This window comes from Pseudophryne corroboree, chromosome 3 (assembly GCF_028390025.1).
Source record: "Pseudophryne corroboree isolate aPseCor3 chromosome 3, aPseCor3.hap2, whole genome shotgun sequence".
NCBI lineage: Eukaryota > Metazoa > Chordata > Amphibia > Anura > Myobatrachidae > Pseudophryne > Pseudophryne corroboree.
Genome location: NC_086446.1, coordinates 608,781,067 through 608,802,539, shown reverse-complemented (window position 1 = coordinate 608,802,539; position 21,473 = coordinate 608,781,067). Strand labels below are relative to the sequence as shown.

The window sequence follows — 21,473 nt, the reverse complement described above, 5'->3', positions numbered from 1 at the left end:
AGGAAGCTTGGAAATAGCCTGATATTCCAAAACGGTTTCTGGTAAGCTATCCTTAACCAAAAGTGGTAATGGCGAAATGGGAAACTCCACCAGTAGTGGATGCTTCTTTAGGTAGGTTGTCAAAAAAGACTCTCTTACCTATACCACATGTGACGACTTTAAAGGATCGTAAGGTGGACACAGCTTTAAAGTCAATCTTTATATCAGCAGGTGCGGCACAGAGACCTACGATCATCTGTGCCTGGGTCAACAAGGCCATGGGAGCATGGTCTAGTCGTATTTGTACAGGCTATTGAAGAGGAAAATAGCTTGGAGGAAATTACTCAACTGGCGGAACATATTCACGAATCGGCCTCCTATTTGTGTCAAGCCTCAAAGGACATTACCAAGATAGCATCACACATCTCGGCGTCGGCTATATCGGCTAAAAGAATTTTATGGCTCAGATTGGCAGGGAGACTCTGACACCAAGAATGCAGTAGAAGCCATCCCCCTTTGGGGGTGGGGGGGGGGGGGATGCTATTCTGTCCAGAGTTAGACAAGTGGATTTCACAGGCTACGGCAGGAAAGTCCACCTTCCTTCCTACCCCTTATACAAGACCCACACCGCAGGCTAGGAGAGGTTATTCGGGTCCAGTTTTTAATTCATTTAGATCACATTCCTTTCGAGGCCGAGGAAGAGGTTTTGGTGCACAAGCACGTGGAGGCAGAGGTCGCTCACAGGCAACAGCCAGAAAACAGGATAAGCCTGCAGACAAGACCGTGGCATGACGGTCTCCCAGCTCATCTGGGGTCCTCCTTGGTTGGCACACGACTGGAAGATTTTCAGGACATTTGGGCCAAGACATCACCGGAAGTTTGGATAAACAACATTATCTCCATGGGGTACAAGATAGATTTTCAAGAGCAACCTCAGAGTCAATTTTTTACAACGGTGTCCTCAGAAAGCAAGAGCTTTACCGACGGCAATTCAAAAATTGTTACGCAAAGAGGTCATTATCCCAGTCCCCAACTCTCAAAGAGGAACGGGATTCTATTCAAATCTTTTTGTCGTGCCAAAACCAAACAGGACAGTCAAATTGATACTCAATTTAAAAGATTTAAACCAGTTTCTAACGGTATACAAATTCAAAATGGAATCAATCCAGGTCATTGCAGGCTTAGAACATGGGGAGTTCATGGTGTCCATGGACATAAAGGATGCATACCTTCATATCCCGATTTGGACCCCTCACCAAGCGTACTTAATATTCGCACTGGTGAAGGATCACTACCAGTTCCGGGCCTTATCTTTCGGTCTTTCATCAGCCCCAAGAATCTTTACCAAGATCATGGCAGTAATGGTGGCAGGATTGAGACTGTTAGGGGTCATGATCATACCTTATCTAGACGATCTCCTGATCAAAGCCACCTCTCAGGAACAGCTGAACAAGGATGCTCAGACATCTTATCAATTTCTCATTCAGCATGGGTGGATTGTGAACTTCAAAAAATCCAACCTAATGCCGACTCAACGGATTCAATTCCTAGGCCTCATCTTGGACACGGTACAGTTGAGAGTATTCTTACCAGACAGCAAGATCCAGGACATACAGAGACTGGTGGCTCAGGTACTAAAAGACACAGACGGTTTCTCTACACCTCTGTGTGCAGCTTCTCGGGAAGATGGTGGCGTCTTTCGAGGGTCTACAGTACGGCAGACTTCACTCCAGACCATTCCAGATGAACCTCATTGCTCAGGCTCACACTGGCTTCTACATTGCAGAATCCGGCTTTCACCACAAGTACGAATCTTCTTACTGTGGGTGGTCGCTACATAGGAATCTCGCAGCAGGGAAGAGATTCGGCATTTGGTATTGGAGGATCCTCACAACGGATGCCAGTCTCAGAGGTTGGGGTGCGGTCCTAGAGGAACACCATTTTCAGGGCAGATGGACGTTACAAGAGAGCAGTCTACCCATAAACATTCTGGAATAGAGAGCAGTCTACAATGCACTTCTCTTAGCTGAAAACAAAGTGTTGGGTCAACACTTGAAGATAGTCGGACAATGTAACAGCGACGGCATACATAAACCATAAGGGAGAAACAAAGAGCAGAATAGCGTTAAAGAGGCCACAATGATCTTGTCCTGGGCAGAAAGGCGCAAACATCATCCTCTCGGCAGTGTTCATTCCAGGAGTGGAAAACTGGGAAGCAGATTATCTCAGTCGCCAGGACATGCATCCAGGAGAGTGGCGTCTACACCCAGAGGTGTTCGAGATGGTGGTGAGGAAATGGGGTCTACCTCAGGTAGACCTAATGGCGTCTCGAAACAACCATCAGCTGCCCAGATATGTGTCCAGAACGAGAGATCCAGCTGCGGAAGGAGTGGATGCATTGACCCTTCCTTGGTGTTACAGGAAGGTTTATATTTTTCCACATTTCCCACTCATACCCAGAGTTCTAAAAAAAATGGCGAAACGGGAACGAGTGTGGGTGATCTTGATAGCACCAGATTGGCCCTGCAGGAGTTAGTACTCGGACTTGCGGGGGTTTACTGGCGGAAGATCCTTGGAGGTTGCCTCACAGAGAAGATCTACTATCTCAGGGGCCCTTCCTCCACCCAGACCTGAACAGGCTGCATTTAACGGCGTGGCTCTTGAGACCAGGATCTTAAGAAATAGAGGGATACCAAGTGCGGCCGTTCCTACGATGATAGCCGCGCGGAAGCCGGTCACAGCCAATGACTGGTGTCAGGAACGGGGGTGGAATTCTAAGGATTTCCAGTTGTCCAGACTTAGAAACATAGAATTTGATGGCAGATAAGAACCACTTGGCCCATCTAGTCTGCCCCTTTCTACGTTTTCTCCAAGCTGGTCTGGATGGAGGTGTAAGGTTGGGTTCTTTGAAGGTTCAGATTTTGGCTCTCCATCCTATTTCAACAACGATTAGCATCCATACAGGAAGTCCAGACTTTCTTACAGGGGGTTCTGAGGATACAACCTCCCTTCAGGCCTCCCACTGCACCATGGGACCTAAACTTAGTGTTGGAATTTTTGAGATCAACAACTTTTGAACATTTGGAAAGAGCAGAACTGAAATATCTCTTGGAAAGTTACGTTGTTACTTGCCTTAGCATCGGCAAGACGAGTCTCGGAGTTGGGAGCTTTATCATGTAAGAGTCCTTTTTTGATTTTCCATGAGGATAGGGCGGAACTCCGTACAAGCGCAGAGTTTCTTCCTAAGGTTGTTTCAGGGTTTCATGTAAACCAGTCGATTGTATTCCCATCTATTCAGGGAATTGCAGATGGGGACGTGTCTTTGGATGTTGCACGAGCTCTACGGATTTACGTACAGGGTACGTCGTCCATCCGTAAATCGGACCATTTGTTTGTTCTCTATGAGGGTCCAAAGAAGGGTTGGCCAGCATCTAAACATACTTTGGCCAGATGGATTAGACTTTGCATTAGGCAGGCTTATGTATCTTGTGGTAAACCAGTGCCGATTCATATTGGCGCTCATATTACCAGATCCGTGGGGGCCTCATGGGCGGCTGCCAGAGGTGCCTCGACTACTCAACTTTGCAGAGCAGCAACGTGGTCTTCAGCACACACGTTCACGAGATTTTACAAGTTTGATACGTTTGCATCCAGAGATTCTAAGTTTGGACATTTGGTGTTGCAGGCCACTGACAGCACTCCCACCCTTGGGAGTAACTTTGGGACGTCCCCTACTGTGTAATACTACTCCAGTGTCCCCTAGTGGATGAAAGAGAAGAGGATTTTGGTACTTACCGATAAATCCATTTCCCTGAATCCACTCGGGGACACTGGATGCCTGCCTCGGTGCTGTCAACCTGCTGTGTTCAAGTTTGTTAAAAAGTTTGTGCAAACAGTGTTGGGTTTTCTGTTAAAGGAGTTCTTGGATGCTGTTTGATTTGTTGTACAGTTGGGTTCCTCGCCATAGCATTGTGGTCTCATGCCCTTTACTCTCAGTCAAATTTTCCAAACTAAGGGTTGAGGGGCATGAAGGGGGAAGAGTCGGCTGTGCAGACTATGTTAATTTTCTTTTTTAGATTGTGCCACACCTCCGGTGAGCAAGCTTCACACCCCTACTGTGTAATACTACTCCAGTGTCCCAGAGTGGATTCACAGAAATTGATTTATCGGTAAGTACCAAAATCCTCTTTTCTCCATCTTAGATCTGCTGCATACAAGTGTAGATCCCCAGGGTATTAAAATATACTTGTAATTTGAATATGTATTAGATGTAAAAAGTTGCTCGCCACTGACCTACGGTAGTACTACTGGCTGGAAAATGCTTTTTCTTAAGGATACTGGACTACTATTATTAAATAGCAGAATAGGTGTTTGTTTTATTTTTGCTGTAGCTCATTAATAACGTTTTTATTTAGACTTTGTATACGATCAGTAAGCTTTAAAGACATTGCTTAAAACTGGAGGTATTCAAGTTGCCGGCTGCCGGGATCCTAGCGGTCACGATACAGACACCGGAACCCCGACACCCCGTGGAATACCGGGGTATTTCACCGGGTGTCGGGATTCCGGCGTCCACACCGGAATCCGCACTCGGATGGTGGTCCACGCCACCACCTGAGTGGGAATATAATAAATACAGGCTACAGAACCCCCCTCCCCAAATAATAAATACAGACTACAGAACACCCAAAATAATAAATACAGACTACAGAAACCCTATGAATAATGAATACAGACTACAGAACCCCTCCGATTAATACAGACTACGGAACAACTTTCAAAACAGCTAGGATTAAAAGAACAACATTGTATGATTTGGCTCGTCTTTTAATGTTCTCCCCATTCGCAGTGCACACCAAACTATGAGCTAGGGACTAGGGAGACTGTGGCAATGCAATTTACGTTTGCCCAGTTTGTGTAGATGAAAGCAAAACTCCCAACTAGCCATGGCAGTGCTGCTTGATTACCATTCTAAGATGGCCAATGAAAATGGAAGCCCAACAGGAAATCGCAGGCCCTGCATGGACACACCCCATCAGCATAACACTTACCCTGTCATCATCTGCAAGCCTTATACCAATTCAAACCCTTCAAAATTATTAACCACCTGCTAAAGAGCCAATAACCCTCATTAGATCAACCTCTCAAGCCTCATGAAGATGTGTATCAGATAAATCAGCAAATGTACATTTTAAGTGACAGCTCTCAGCTGGCACGGTCGTTTGATCAACAAAAGTGTTCAGGTTTGTACAACGACAGCCAATACACACAATAGTGGTAGCACTTACCGTGCTCAGCAGCCATACAATACAGTAGATCTGTAGAGAGTGCTTTGGAATGCCATGCTAACTGTATGCCAATGACAAGCTTTGCTATAATTGGGGACAGTTCAGCTAAGCACAGCCTGAGCTGTACCACTGCCCCTCAGCTGTTATAGTTATGTATGCAATTTCAATGGTAGCATAAACTAGAAACACAAAGGAGGTGCTTGGCCTGTTTAGTGCAGAAGTATTCAACATATAGTCCTCCAGCTGCTGTGGAACTAAACATCCCAGCATGCCCTGACAGCTTTGTCTTTAGGGCATGCTAAAACTGTGGGAGTGCATGCTGGGATGTGTAGTTCTACAGCAGCTTGAGGGCCGTATGTGGACTACTCCTGGTTAGTGGATAAAGTATGCTCCTGCAGTTTGGTTTGTATTCTATACAGACAATCACAGCAGCTTTCAATAAACGTAATAAGCGCTGGCTTCTAGAAAACAAAACAATCCTCTGTGAAGTGCACTGCAGCTCCATCTGGTAATATGACCATGGGTGGTGCACATACTGTGCAGCCTCTAGAGCAGTGAAACTTCCCGCTCACAAATCACTACAAGCCTGCAAGTTCGTCTTCCTCTTCTCAGACCCCAACAAGTTCTTTTTGCTACCATCAATAACAATGCAAGCTCTGGAAGTAATGTTCTACGGTTCCTAAATACATAATTATAGATTCCAGTAAATGTGTAACCAATATTAAGGCAAGAACACAATGTATTCCACTAATAGGCTTTTAATAATGGTAGGAATACACAGGTCAATTGGGCATAAAAATAAGTGGCAGTTTTAGTTATGTCCTCAATGTAAAACTCAAGGTGCAATGCAGGTCCCCGCAAGTTTGAAAGTTAAATTGTTGAAGTCTTTCAGCGTCCCCTTCTAGGTCCTCCTCGTCTGTTCCCGCCTCTCTGTGATGAATTCCTGTTGCGTCTGTCAAATGATCGCCCTCCTCTCCCTCTGCCTCCAAAACCCCTTCCACGCGAGTTATCTGCATCTCTCCTGGATTCTTGAAGTTCAGGTAATTCCGTTGCCACAGAGAGTTGGAAGCGCCTAGAGTTGTCCCAGGTTGTCTGAAAGTATTAAGTATTGTACATATTATGCGAGTCGGCTTTATACAGCAAGCCCTTCCAAAGCATACACAGTATTGTATTCTCTTTCTACAGTGCTACAACAACTTAACTACTGATACAGAAAGGATAAACCACAACCTGAATGTAATTCATTATTATAACATTTGTTTATTCCACAGCATCAGAGAAGCTGGTGCATTTCCTTTTGCACATTCACTAACAGAGGATTGAGTTGCTGTTTTGTTTTCCTGTTTGTTTGCGGATTTCAGATATTCCCTACGCAGCATCCTTCTGGTTTTAATGCATTTGAAGACTTCATTTAGCTTGTTATCAGGTGCTGCAGGATCAAATGGGACGCAATCATGGTGTTCAGCAAAATCTAAATTGTATCTAACTTTACTTCTGGAACAATACTTACTGAACGTAAATGTATTTGAAAAATGGAAACAATCTAATTAGTGTAAACAAAAATGTGAAAACTACGTAGGCCATAAGATAGTGTCCCCTGTTATGGACAACAAGATAAAGCAGAAACGGTAGGGTGCGTAGCCTAAGGGGGAGTATTCCTCCTCCAACACTCATTGTCCAATTCCTTGTTTTAAGGTCACTCAGTATTACAGGGTTCCTTATAGGTCATTTCGCAAGAGAAAGTTTGACGACATGTAGCAAATCAAAAGATCTGGAGTAACCAATTTAGATGGTAGGTGTATGGCCTCATCAAATAAAGTCAGGTGACTATTAATGGAGTTATTTTAGATCTGAGCATTACTAATTTTAACCAGGAAAATAAAATAAAACTTACTTGCAAATTCTTAAGTGTTTCCAGGGCAACATCAAAACACACCCCCTGTAAGACAGACAGTTTGTAAATGGCAAAAATGTATAAACTAACCATCACTATACATATCCTGCATTAGACTCCCAGGCACATTAACTACCGATAAATGCTAGGTCTATAAGTTCCCAGCTCTTACAGTACTGCCTGGTGTTACGGCAGAAGCTCCCAAACTCAGTTCTGAAGAGACCAGAGCAGGTATGAGCACAGATGGATTTATCAAATTAACTGAGGTACTAAATAATCCACCTGTGCTCAAGCATGGATATCCTTAAAACATGGAATGTTAGGGTACCTTGAGGACAGAGTATGAGAACCACTGTGCCAAGGCATGGGATGCTTATATATAAATCACTTGAAAGCAGCTAAAAGGTGATTTTTATTTCTATTACCACTGTACATTTGGCTTACCTTGGAATCCTTCAGAAGGCACATTCTGTGAACCTGCGAATCAAATTCCTCTCCCATTTGCTCCTTAATTGTACGCCAGACATAGGACAGCGAATGGATGGTGATTGAACTCCGTAAAATTATGGTTACATAGCCCTACAATGGGGTTGCAGGGAAAATTATATTTAAGTGACATTGTACAAAAAAAAAAAAATAGGATACAGCACTTTTAAAAGCATATTTGATACTGGAAGCCAGTTTGGTGGTTCAGCAGTTTCAAATGCATATTAAATAAATTCACATTCCAAACTAGTGACAATGTGATCAAAGTTTTCCATTAAACAGATTTCTAACTATTCCACCATCAGGGGTAATGAGCACTGTTTAGTCTCCTTTTCTTTTAGGCATAGTATTTTTCTTTATTCTTTCTTAAAATCTCCAGAGTCTTGGTGCAACCACTAATTTCCATTAGCATTGTAAGAAGAATGGTCTTACCGGATCCATGTTCAGAAGTGATCTTTGTTTGAGTGATGAGGCTCCAGAAATATGAGCCAATGCTGCTGCTAAAGCTTCCACAGCGCCCTTCTTCTCAATCAGTTCTTCTGCATACACCTTGAAGTGTTCAAGGACATCAACTGGGATTGAGTCCAAAGACCTGAAAATTACGGAGCCTGATCAGTATTCAATGAGAATGAATGTGCATCCTTTTAGAAAATGGTAGACTTTGGAGCTGAAGCAATTTTCCTGATAATGAAGCCTATAAGGGTGGGTGGGTTGGTTGGTTGGTTTTAGACACTCATATCATCACTTTGCGCAGGAAACAGCAACATTCCATTAAATTTAGAAGAATGAGACTTGGCTAGTTTGTATCGTACCTCTTATACATTAAAAATAATTACTTTTACATTTCCTAACAATACATCATGGCAGTACATCCAGGTAACAAACCCCCTGTCCCCCAATAACGTATATAGTGTAACTCCTCATTCCCTTTGGCATCTTTGAAAATCTTGCAAAGTTGTCCTACAAATCATATACATAGCATTAGGATAGTCCAACTTATGTTGCCTATTTCAAGGCAATTAAATAATTTCACCATTTCATCTGCAGTTCCATGGCAGCTATAAGGTTGGGTACCAAAATTATATATCAGCAGCAAAACTTTGGGGTCAATTCAGCATTCCACTCATCTATGTGATCGCACTTCCCCTAATCCATCTGCTTATGGAAATAACCATCATCATTATCCTCAGAGGCCACTTCCACAGTAGGATGGAATTCACCAAGATATTCCCCAGAGAATGGAATTCAATCTTGTACCCTGCATTAATATCAAGAGCCCTCTGATCTTGAATGGGGAGCATCCATGTGTCTGCATTCTTTGCAACACTGTCACCCACAGGACTCTGCAGGGTCTGGTCTAGAAAATGTGGCTGTGAGACATTTGGCTATGGTTCATAGCAGTCTACACATAAGAATGGGCACTATGAAAGGTAAGTCCTAGATACATTTATATAAATGTGTCAGTATTAGGTATGTAGGGACCCACCTGATCGAGGTTCACCTTGCCGTGGTAGGTGGGCTTGCATTTTTGGCCAAACGTGCTAAGTAACCTTATTATTACTTCATGTTAAATTATAGAGTTTATTATTATTATTCTCATTATTAGTATTCTGTGTGTTTGAAGCGTGCACCTGCATTTTTCTTATTTCTGCATGCTACAATCAAACTGACTGCGGTACTAATTAAATCACCTGTGCTAAAGCATGAATATCCTTGAGGACAGAGCTAGGAACCTCTGGTGTAGACCCATTTAAATTTTGATGGCACCATACACTTAAAGATTCCCAACTATCAATATGCAAAATTATTAAACACAACCATCTGCTGAACTTCGGCATGCCCTTTTAATAAGGACTAAAAGAAAATCACATGTACTGCTAATTGCAATGAAGACCTCTCTCTAAACATAAAAAAAAAATTACTTGATGGCGTCAGCACTGGATGATTTGGCGACGTTTAATGTGGTCGGGATGCCGACTCGTTTGAAGGTGATTCCCTAAATCAAACGGATAAAAAAATTATTGGTTTAAAAAGAAAAAAAACCTTTATATAAGACGCACACAGAACATACAGTATTTCACTAGTGAGAAGTTCAATCTTTAGTTGCTATTCTCACACAGCAGTGTAGTGACCAACAAGACAGTACAAAGACCTGTCTTCACCTGGAGTACACTGCCTCTCACATATTAGCAGAAACAGACACACACATAATTCCATGATACCTAGGGCGGTATTCAAATCATATATATCACGCCCAATCTCCTTTCTAATGTGATTCCAGTTATCGTGCATATCGCACCCATAGTAATCAGGTTTAGCTGCATTAAGGATTGGGCGCCCTCGCTACCACGGGGGTAGCGAGCCGAAATTATTATACCACGCCCATCAGCAGAAACAGAACGTGTTAGGAAGGGGGTGAAAAGAATTGAATACCGCCCCTAATATCATGTAAAAGAAATACATACTGAGGAATTAACATAAACACTAGCACTGCCAAACTGCATATCTTGTTAACAGTAGCTCATCACTCATTCTATTACATTCCGTCACGCTGTCACTCTCATCGCACGACCTACCGTACTCCGCTCAACATTTTGTAGATAATATCTGTCTCTGGGTTCATAGAGAGATATGCAGACTCCTGTGCGTCCAGCTCTGCCGGTACGGCCTGAACGATGGATATAAGCATCTGCTTCCTGTAGACAACATACCATTTATCTGTAGCAGAATTACTGAATCATATTGCCGTTAGAGCTCTGTCTAGATCATTTGGTCAGGTTATTTGGGGATACAGGCTTTTCTGAAGGGCTCTAGATTATCAACAATTGGGAATTTCAATCACAACAGGCAAGTATTAATTAAAAAAGCCTTATGACCATATTAGCCAAGTTCTGGACATAAGCTATAACATGCAAAAGCAGCAGGGTAGTCTTCTGACTTATTAAAATGTATTCATATATAACAGGTACAGTTCGTGTGTAGTGGAGAATAAAGATTGAAAGAAAACTAAGATGTAGCAGCAAATAACGAAACACTACAAAACTGAGTAAACACATAAGAGTCTCACCCTTGGGGCAGAAAACAGCACAACCAGGTCGACTTCTGGAATGTCTAGACCTCGAGCAGCCACGTTGGTTGCAATAAGAACTCCAAATGACCCATTTCTGAAGCCTTTCAAAATGACTTCACGCTCCTTTTGTTGAAGATCTCCATGTAACGCTTTGGCAGACTGAAATGTAATATGCACTTTAAGTTTTCTATTACCCTTTAAACACAACCATACTGCAGGCTTTGATCAGTTTTGAGCAGCTTTCTGGGAAACTACATTAACAGAGAACCCATGACCTGCACACAGAGGTTGAGATGCGCATTCCTCTTTCTCGTGAATGTGAGAGGCACATTAGAAATGCAAGCAAGCAGTTGTTCATAGGAAACTGAACTGCCAATCACAAGCCTGCTTGCACTGATTGGAGCTAATGTAAAATATATTGGTATATATTTAGTGATAAAAAAAGACCGTCAATGTTCGGGAAATCTGTTTCCAAGCAGTGTCTGGAGACTGCTCCCTGAATCTGTTGCGTCTGCAGGTGAGGGCCTGATGCATGTTTGTACATAAAGCAAAAAAGTAAGCAACTGGGCAAAACCACGTTGCACTGCAGGTAGGGGAAATGTAATAATTTCAGAGAGATTTAAATTTGGGTTGGTTATATTTTTTCTGTGCTGGGTAAATATTGGGTGCTTAGGCATGTAGCCCACAAATGTTAGACAGCTTTATTTTTATACTGCATTTTAGATTTCATTGTGAATACAACCCAACCAAATCTAAATCTCTCTTCACATGTAACATTTGCCCCACCTGTATGGCAATGTGTTCTTGCCCAGTTGCTTGCTTTTTTGCTTTACTTACAAACATGCATCAGGCCCTCTCTCCACTCGCCACTCTCCAGATACTGCTTGAAAACATACTGGCCGGACATTGACAGTCTATCACTAAATATACACCAATACATTTTAAATATACACAAATATTTTTGTAACATGGTAAACAGTCCACACCTAATAAAAAGTCTACATGTGCCACTGCACACAAGCCTCATCTACCCACATTTTTTTGGATGGCTGTTTCATTATATATTCATTTATCACCACAGCATGTTTATGCCATTGTGGATATTGTAATGGGTGTGGATCATAGGGTCGACCACACTTAAGTCGACAGTGTCTAGGTCGACCACTGTTGGTCGACAGTAAGTAGGTGTAGACCCAAAATAGGTTGACACAAGCATTAGGTCGACATGAGTTGTTTTTTTAAATTGTGTCGTTTTCTCTGTACAGAAATCGGGAACCCCAATTAGTGCACCGTGTACCCTTGCATGGCTCAGGCAAAGATGCCTTGCTCTGCTACTGCTGCACTTGGCACAGGTTACCGTTCCCAAGTGTAGTCCGAGGGGATCGTAAAGTGTGAAAAAGTAAAAAACAAACAAAAAAAAACAACACGTGAAAAACTGTCGACCATCTGTCATGTCGACCTGGAACATGTCTAACTAGAGACCATGTCGACCTAAGTGTGGTCGACCTAGACACTGTCGACCTAAGTGTGGTTGACGTAGAGACCGGATACTATTGTAATACTAGTCACTTTAGAGCAATACAATACAAAGATACAAACCTGTTTTATAGCATTATTTGTTGATAACTCATGAGCTTCTAATTTGGAGTCACAAAACACTATTGTTTTGCCGTGATTTCCGCTGTACACCTGAATAACATCCCCAAGGACAACTGCTTTCTGGAATCTGTTACACTCAATGGCCAAATGCTACAAAAGATAAAAATATATAATTATAAGTTCTATTCTGAAAGTCATTGGCATTTTAACTGCAAATCACTGACTTAATTCTGCCATTCTGCATATTCAATAGTGACTTTCATTCTCAGAATACAGGTAATATGGGTGTGTGTCTGTCCTCCATTAACTGCTAACACTAGTTTGGTTCCACAATTGTAACCACACACTAAAAACTTTAAAGAGACACGCAAGTGTAAAAATGGACCAGATAACTAAAAATGGGGCATAAAGTAATAATAAGAATTTACTTACCGATAATTCTATTTCTCGGAGTCCGTAGTGGATGCTGGGGTTCCTGAAAGGACCATGGGGAATAGCGGCTCCGCAGGAGACAGGGCACAAAAGTAAAGCTTTTACAGGTCAGGTGGTGTGTACTGGCTCCTCCCCCTATGACCCTCCTCCAGACTCCAGTTAGGTACTGTGCCCGGACGAGCGTACACAATAAGGGAGGATTTTGAATCCCGGGTAAGACTCATACCAGCCACACCAATCACACCGTACAACTTGTGATCTAAACCCAGTTAACAGTATGATAACAGAGGAGCCTCTGAAAGATGGCTTCCTAAACAATAACCCGAATTAGTTAACAATAACTATGTACAAGTATTGCAGATAATCCGCACTTGGGATGGGCGCCCAGCATCTACTACGGACTCCGAGAAATAGAATTATCGGTAAGTAAATTCTTATTTTCTCTATCGTCCTAAGTGGATGCTGGGGTTCCTGAAAGGACCATGGGGATTATACCAAAGCTCCCAAACGGGCGGGAGAGTGCGGATGACTCTGCAGCACCGAATGAGAGAACTCCAGGTCCTCCTTTGCCAGGGTATCAAATTTGTAAAAATTTACAAACGTGTTCTCCCCTGACCACGTAGCTGCTCGGCAGAGTTGTAATGCCGAGACCCCTCGGGCAGCCGCCCAAGATGAGCCCACCTTCCTTGCGGAATGGGCCTTAACAGATTTAGGCTGTGGCAGGCCTGCCACAGAATGTACAAGTTGAATTTTGTTACAAATCCAACGAGCAATCGACTGCTTAGAAGCAGGTGCACCCAACTTGTTGGGTGCATACAGTATAAACAGCGAGTCAGATTTTCTGACTCCAGCCGTCCTTTAAATGTATATTTTTAAGGCTCTGACAACGTCCAACAACTTGGAGTCCTTCAAGTCGTCTGTAGCCGCAGGCACTACAATAGGCTGGTTCAGGTGAAACGCTGATACCACCTTAGGGAGAAAATGCGGACGCGTCCGCAGCTCTGCCCTATGTCAAATGGAAAATTAAATAAGGGCTTTTATAAAACAAAGCCGCCAGTTCAGATACTCTCCCGGCCGAAGCCAGGGCCAGTAACATAGTCACTTTCCATGTGAGATATTTCAAATCCACATTCTTTAGTGGTTCAAACCAATTGGATTTGAGGAAATCTAAAACTACATTTAGATCCCACGGTGCCACCTTAGGCACCACAGGAGGCTGTATATGCAGTACTCCTTTGATAAAAATCTGGACCTCAGGGACTGAGGCCAATTCTTTTTGGAAGAATATTGATAGGGCCGAAATTTGAACCTTTATAGATCCCAATTTGAGACCCATAGACAATCCTGATTGCAGGAAATGTAGGAAAACGACCCAGTTGAAATTCCTCCATCGGAGCACTCCGCTGCTCGCACCACGCAACATATTTTCGCCAAATACGGCGATAATGCTTCGCGGTGACTTCCTTCCTTGCCTTTATCAAGGTAGGAATGACTTCTTCTGGAATGCCTTTTCCTTTTAGGATCTGGCATTCAAACGCCATGCCATCAAACGCAGCCGCGGTAAGTCTTGAAAAAGACAAGGACCCTGCTGAAGCAGGTCCCTTCTCAGAAGTAGAGGCCACGGATCGTCCGTGACCATCTCTTGAAGTTCCGGGTACCAAGTCCTTCTTGGCCAATCCGGAGCCACTAGTCTTACTCCTCTTTGCCGTATACTCCTCAATACCTTTGGTATGAGAGGCAGAGGAGGAAACACATATACCGACTGGTACACCCAAGGTGTTACCAGCGCGTCCACAGCTATTGCCTGCGGATCTCTTGACCTGGCGCAATACCTGTCCAGTGTTTTGTTGAGGCGAGACGCCATCATGTCCACCATTGGTTTTACCCAACGGTTTAATAGCATGTGGAAAACTTCTGGATGAAGTCTCCACTCTCCCGGGTGAAGGTCGTGTCTGCTGAGGAAGTCTGCTTCCCAGTTGTCCACGCCCGGGATGAATACTGCTGACAGTGCTATCACGTGATTCTCCGCCCAGCGAAGGATCCTGGCAGCTTCTGCCATTGCCCTCCTGCTTCTTGTGCCGCCCTGTCTGTTTACATGGGCGACTGCCGTGATGTTGTCCGACTGGATCAACACCGGTCTTCCTTGAAGCAGAGGTTCCGCCTGGCTTAGAGCATTGTAGATTGCTCTTAGTTCCAGAATGCTTATGTGAAGAGACTTTTTCAGGCTCGACCACACTCCCTGGAAATTTCTTCCCTGTGTGACTGCTCCCCAGCCTCTCAGGCTGGCATCCGTGGTCACCAGGATCCAATCCTGCATGCCGAATCTGCGGCCCTCCAATAGATGAGCCTCCTGCAACCACCACAGAAGGGATACCCTTGTCCTCGGCGACAGGGTTATCCGCAGGTGCATCTGAAGATGCGACCCTGACCATTTTTCCAACAGATCCCTTTGCATGGAATCTGCCGAAAGGGATTGCTTCGTAAGAAGCTACCATTTTTTCCCAGGACTCTTGTGCATTGATGTACAGACACCTTTCCTGGTTTTAGGAGGTTCCTGACCAGGTCAGATAACTCCTTGGCTTTTTCTTCGGGAAGAAAAACCTTTTTCTGAACTGTGTCCAGAATCATCCCCAGGAACAGCAGACGAGTTGTCGGCATTAATTGGGATTTTGGAATATTCAGAATCCATCCGTGCTGCTTTAGCACCTCTTGAGATAGTGCTAAACCCATCTCTAGCTGTTCTCTGGACCTTGCCCTTATTAGGAGATCGTCCAAGTATGGGATAATTAATACGCCTTTTCTTCGAAGAAGAAATATTATCTCGGCCATTACCTTTGTAAAGACCCGAGGTGCCGTGGACAAACCAAACGGCAGCATCTGAAACTGATAGTGACAGTTTTGTACAACGAACCTGAGGTACCCCTGGTGTGAGGGGTAATTGGAACGTGGAGATACGCATCCTTGATGTCCAAGGATACCATAAAGTCCCCTTCTTCCAGGTTCGCTATCACTGCTCTGAGTGACTCCATCTTGAACTTGAACTTCTTTATGTACAGGTTCAAGGACTTCAGATTTAGAATAGGCCTTACCGAGCCATCCGGCTTCGGTACCACAAAAAGAGTGGAATAATACCCCTTCCCTTGTTGTAGAAGAGGTACCTTAACTATCACCTGCTGAGAATACAGCTTGTGAATGGCTTCCAAAACCGTCTCCCTTTCTGAGGGTGACGTTGGTAAAGCAGACTTCAGGAAACGGCGAGGTGGCTCTGTCTCTAATTTCAACCTGTACCCCTGAGATATTATCTGCAGGATCCAGGGATTTACCTGCGAGTGAGCCCACTGCGCGCTGTAATTCTTGAGACGACCGCCTACCGCCCCCGAGTCCGCTTGCGAAGCCCCAGCGTCATGCTGAGGCTTTTGTAGAAGCCGGGGAGGGCTTCTGTTCCTGGGAAGGAGCTGCCTGTTGCTGTCTCTTCCCTCGTCCTCTGCCTCGTGGCAGATATGAATAGCCCTTTGCTCTCTTATTTTTAAAGGAACGAAAGGGCTGCGGTTGAAAGGTCGGTGCCTTTTTCTGTTGGGGAGTGACTTGAGGTAGAAAGGTGGATTTCCCGGCCGTAGCCGTGGCCACCAAATCCGATAGACCGACCCCAAATAACTCCTCTACGTATCGCCTGTCCACTGTCGTGTCCATAAAGCTTTTCTGGCCGAAATGGACATAGCACTTACCCGTGATGCCAGTGTGCAGATATCTCTCTGTGCATCACGCATATAAAGAAATGCATCCTTTATTTGTTCTAACGACAGTAAAATATTGTCCCTGTCCAGGGTATCAATATTTTCGATCAGGGACTCTGACCAAACTACCCCAGCACTGCACATCCAGGCAGTCGCAATAGCTGGTCGTAGTATAACACCTGCATGTGTGTATATACCTTTTTGGATATTTTCCATCCTCCTATCTGATGGATCTTTAAGTGCGGCCGTCTCAGGAGAGGGTAACGCCACTTGTTTTTATAAGCGTGTTAGCGCTTTGTCCACCCTAGGAGGTGTTTCCCAGCGCTCCCTAACCTCTGGCGGGAAAGGGTATAAAGCCAATAACTTCTTTGAAATTAGCAGTTTTTGTATCGGGGCACCCCACGCTTCATCACACACGTCATTTAATTCTTCTGATTTGGTAAAAACTACTGGTAGTTTTTTCACACCCCACATAATACCCTGTTTAGTGGTACCTGTAGTATCAGCTAAATGTAACATCTCCTTTATTGCCAAAATCATATAACGTGTGGCCCTACTGGAAAATACGGTTGATTCGTCACCTTCACCACCGGAATCAGTGCCTGTGTCTGGGTCTGTGTCGACCGACTGAGGCAAGGGGCGTTTTACAGCCCCTGACGGTGTTTGAGGCGCCTGGACAGGCACTAATTGAGTGTCCGGCCGCCTCATGTCGGCAAACGACTGCTTAAGCGAGTTGACGCTATCCCGTAATTCCACAAATAAAGGCATCCATTCTGGTGTCGACCCCCTAGGAGGTGACATCCTCATATTAGGCAATTGCTCCGCCTCCACACCAATAACGTCCTCATACATGTCGACACACACGTACCGACACACAGCAGACACACAGGGAATGCTCTATACGAAGACAGGACCCACTAGCCCTTTGGGGAGACAGAGGGAGAGTCTGCCAGCACACACCAAAAAACGCTATATATGACAGGGATAGCCTTATGATTAAGTGCTCCCTTATAGCTGCTTTTATATTAATATATTGCCATTTATCTTGCCCCCCCTCTCTGTTATACCCTGTTTCTGTAGTGCAGTGCAGGGGAGAGACCTGGGAGCCTTCCTGACCAGCGGAGCTGTGACAGAAAATGGCGCCGTGTGCTGAGGAGATAGGCCCCGCCCCTTTTTCGGCGGGCTCGTCTCCCGCTATTTAGTACATTTAGGCAGGGGTAAATATCTCCATATAGCCTCTGGGGCTATATGTGAGGTATTTTTAGCCTTTATAGGTATTCATTTGCCTCCCAGGGCGCCCCCCCCCCCCAGCGCCCTGCACCCTCAGTGACTGCCGTGTGAAGTGTGCTGAGAGGAAAATGGCGCACAGCTGCAGTGCTGTGCGCTACCTTAAGAAGACTGCAGGAGTCTTCAGCCGCCGATTCTGGACCTCTTCTTGCTTCAGCATCTGTGAGGGGGCCGGCGGCGTGGCTCCGGTGACCATCCAGGCTGTACCTGTGATCGTCCCTCTGGAGCTTCATGTCCAGTAGCCAAGAAGCCAATCCATCCTGCACGCAGGTGAGTTCACTTCTTCTCCCCTCTGTCCCTCGTTGCAGTGATCCTGTTGCCAGCAGGAATCACTGTAAAATAAAAAACCTAAGCTAAACTCTCTAAGCAGCTCTTTATGAGAGCCACCTAGAATTGCACCCTTCTCGGCCGGGCACAAAAATCTAACTGGAGTCTGGAGGAGGGTCATAGGGGGAGGAGCCAGTACACACCACCTGACCTGTAAAAGCTTTACTTTTGTGCCCTGTCTCCTGCGGAGCCGCTATTCCCCATGGTCCTTTCAGGAACCCCAGCATCCACTTAGGACGATAGAGAAATTTCAATATATATTTTGATCAGCCATATAAGGGCTTATTGGAAAGTCGGATTTGCTTAGGAAAGCATATTACATAGCAAGTATCTAAGGTTGAAAAAAGACAATTGTCCATCGAGTTCAACCTATTTGTGGTTTCCTATGCACGATTATTTTGTATAAAATTTTGACTGAAGTTGATGACTGCCGTTACGTTTTACCCCTCTTTTTTATAATAACCATAGTGCGTGACTATGCCCCGTAACCCTGGATATCCTTATCCATTAGGAATTTATCTTACCCATTCTTAAAGGTGTTGCATATTCAATAGTGACTTTCATTCACACACACATTTAGTAACCCATTTCTAGAATGCAAATTACATTTCCGGGTTGAAATCAAAATGAGTTAATGTCTTTTCCTCAAAATACTCCATAGCAGCCATTCAAGATGGGTTAACAATTTTAGTCAGCTAAGTAGAGACAGGAGTAGTAAGCAGACTTAGAGAGGTGTATATTTACTAAAGTGCGGGTTTTCAAGAAGTGGAGATGTTGCCCATAGCAACCAGATTCTATTTATCTAGCACATTCTAGAAAAATTTGATTGTTTGCTGTGGGCAACAGCTCCACTTCTACAAACCTGCACTTTAGTAAATATACCCAGTGTATGAGGACACATCTGTACCAAAACTTTGGCGAACATATTTAGAGAATTCTATGGAGAAAAAAAAAAAAAAAATCTGAGAAACTGATGTTGAGCTAGGCCTCCCAATTCTCATGCATGAGGATGGACTGTATAAATTGAGCCACCTCAAATAATGCTTTTTATTAATCAGGAAAATTCTGGAATAAAATCCTGTGGCCCTCTATTCATGACAACAATACATGTTACTTCTTCCAAGAGAGTCTACAAACTGTTCTAGAATGCCTCTATCTCCACTAGAGAGTACGGAAATGTGTATTTCACCAAGATATTCCCTCTAGGTACAGAACAAAATTCAATCTTGTAATCTTAGTTGAAGTTGCAATCCCAGTGATCTTGAGTGGTGAGCATTCATTTTTCGGCATGCTACCAACCCAAAGGATTCTGTGGCGGTTTGTCTAAAAGCCAAGTCATTGCCTTTGGCCTTGGCTTACTTTCCATATTCCTGAAGGAAAAGACAGACATGTTTGGACTAAACTGTTGAATCTGTAAAATTTTGTGGCTGTGTCTACCTAAGATCAGGTGGTGCCTCATCTCAGCATCTTAGCCAAGGTCCCGTGCTGCAGGAAAAGTGCCCTGACCTGCACAGGAACAAAATCTCGTAGCAACTGTCTCCATCTTGTGGGCACCATAGAAGAAGACCAAGAGGTCATCCATTCTACGCACTTCATAGGTCATGTAAAACTAGGTCCTCAAGTCCCTGAGTATGCTCAGAGTGATAAGGGGACTTCTTCATAAAAGAAGGTAAGAATACCTACAAGACTGGAACCCCAGCTCCAAAGTTCTCTAAGCTGTGAAGATAGCAATATAAATCTTCCAGGTAATAAATTTCAACATTCATTGTAATCAATCCCAGTCTTTGAAGATTAGGACATGCTAATCAGGACCAACCATTACAATTTTCCCCCACTCTCCTGGGAACAATTACAGACAGGAATCAACAAACTTGTTAAAGCAAAAGACCAACCTCTACAGTGACTGCAGCCTTCTGACTACGGTGTCCAACAAGATCAATCTTTTCATAATTCGTTTTCATGTATTTTTTCGCAATATTGTACATCCAATCTGGGCAAGTTGCAGAGAACAAAAGAGTCTGTGGATTCTCCTCGGGATCTTGTTAAAAAAATAAATATAAAATTAAATACTCAACCATACTAGTATTATATTGTATCACAAACTTTGTAGCAATTTGACAAGGCACACCACATAAAAGGTGATTTTATTTTATTTTATATTTATGTTACATTATTTTCGGTCATGCAAGGGGAGCACATGACATAGGGTAGGGTGGGGTCTACAGAAGCTGCACTAAGCTTGAACTCTACATTTGGCTCCAAAAGTTAAGGGAACTATACCTCCCCAAACTTCACTAAACAAAGACCCAAGAACAGCATAACAAGGATTGGACAGGTGAGAGAGAGGCAGAGAAATCTAGGTTCATCAACCAACAGGAAAATGGAACAGTAATAATAGGATTTTGGTACTTACCAGGTAAATCCTTTTCTTTGAATCCATAGGGGGCACTGAGTACTCTTGGGATATGGACGGTGTTAGCAAGGACTGGGCACTGAATATTCAAATTTCCGTAACTCTCCTCCCCTCCATACTCCCAGAATACCTCAGTGTTTTTTCCTGAGGCGAACAGGATAGAGAGGATGAACAATGGAGAATTACCTATAACATTATAACATAACGGACAACAATAAAGTTGACACATAACGTAACTGACAACTAACCAGTTGACACCATAACCGATAAATCGGTGAGAATGTGTTACCATAAGATCCACTGAACTTACCACAACCAGGTAAAACTGCTCTGGGTGGGCGTCCAGTGCCCCCTATGGATTCAAAGAAAAGGATTTACCTGGTAAGTACCAAAATCCTATTTTCTTTTTCATCCACTAGGGATCACTGGAGTACTCTTGGGACGTACCAAAGCTTCCCCTGTGGGCGGGAGAGCTGTTTGGCACCTGTAACACTAAGCGGTCAAAGCTATATGATGATGCCGCAAACGTATCAAACTTGTAAAAGCGCACAAACGTGTGCACTGATGAGTATGTAGCCGCACGGCAAAGCTGCGTCGTAGAAGCTCCACGACCAGCTGCCCATGAAGTTCCCACAGAACGTGTGGAATGAGCTGTTACTGATGTAGGCGGCTGTAACCTAGCATGAAGGTAAGCCTGACGTATGGTCAGTTTTATCCATCTGGATAAGGTCTGCTTAGAAGCTGGCCAACCCATCTTGGCAGCATGATAGAGAACAAACAACGTATCCGTCTTACGAACTGTAGACGTTCGGGATACCTAAACGCGTAATGCGCGTACCACATCCAAAGTTCCCGAATTACCTGTTCACACAGGAACTACCATTGGTTGATTGATGTGAAAAAGATGACACTACCCTTGGCAATAGAACGGAATTCGTCCGAAGTTCCGCTCTGTCATCATGAA

General features: G+C 44.0%; 1 protein-coding gene across 1 annotated transcript in view; it reads right to left on the bottom strand.

Moving 5' to 3' along the window:
- Nucleotides 1–6,009: 6,009 nt before the first annotated feature.
- Nucleotides 6,010–21,473, bottom strand: part of DDX21 (DExD-box helicase 21) — a 67,200-nt gene continuing 51,736 nt past the window's right edge. Inside the window, exons 9-17 of the mRNA XM_063961569.1 lie at nucleotides 19,989–20,134; nucleotides 12,317–12,466; nucleotides 10,715–10,876; nucleotides 10,224–10,343; nucleotides 9,570–9,643; nucleotides 8,080–8,239; nucleotides 7,606–7,740; nucleotides 7,162–7,206; nucleotides 6,010–6,359 (exon numbers count right to left, since the gene is read on the bottom strand). Coding sequence (XP_063817639.1) covers nucleotides 6,156–6,359; nucleotides 7,162–7,206; nucleotides 7,606–7,740; nucleotides 8,080–8,239; nucleotides 9,570–9,643; nucleotides 10,224–10,343; nucleotides 10,715–10,876; nucleotides 12,317–12,466; nucleotides 19,989–20,134 — 1,196 coding nt within the window. The 3' untranslated portion in view covers nucleotides 6,010–6,155. The remainder of the gene's footprint in view (nucleotides 6,360–7,161; nucleotides 7,207–7,605; nucleotides 7,741–8,079; nucleotides 8,240–9,569; nucleotides 9,644–10,223; nucleotides 10,344–10,714; nucleotides 10,877–12,316; nucleotides 12,467–19,988; nucleotides 20,135–21,473) is intronic.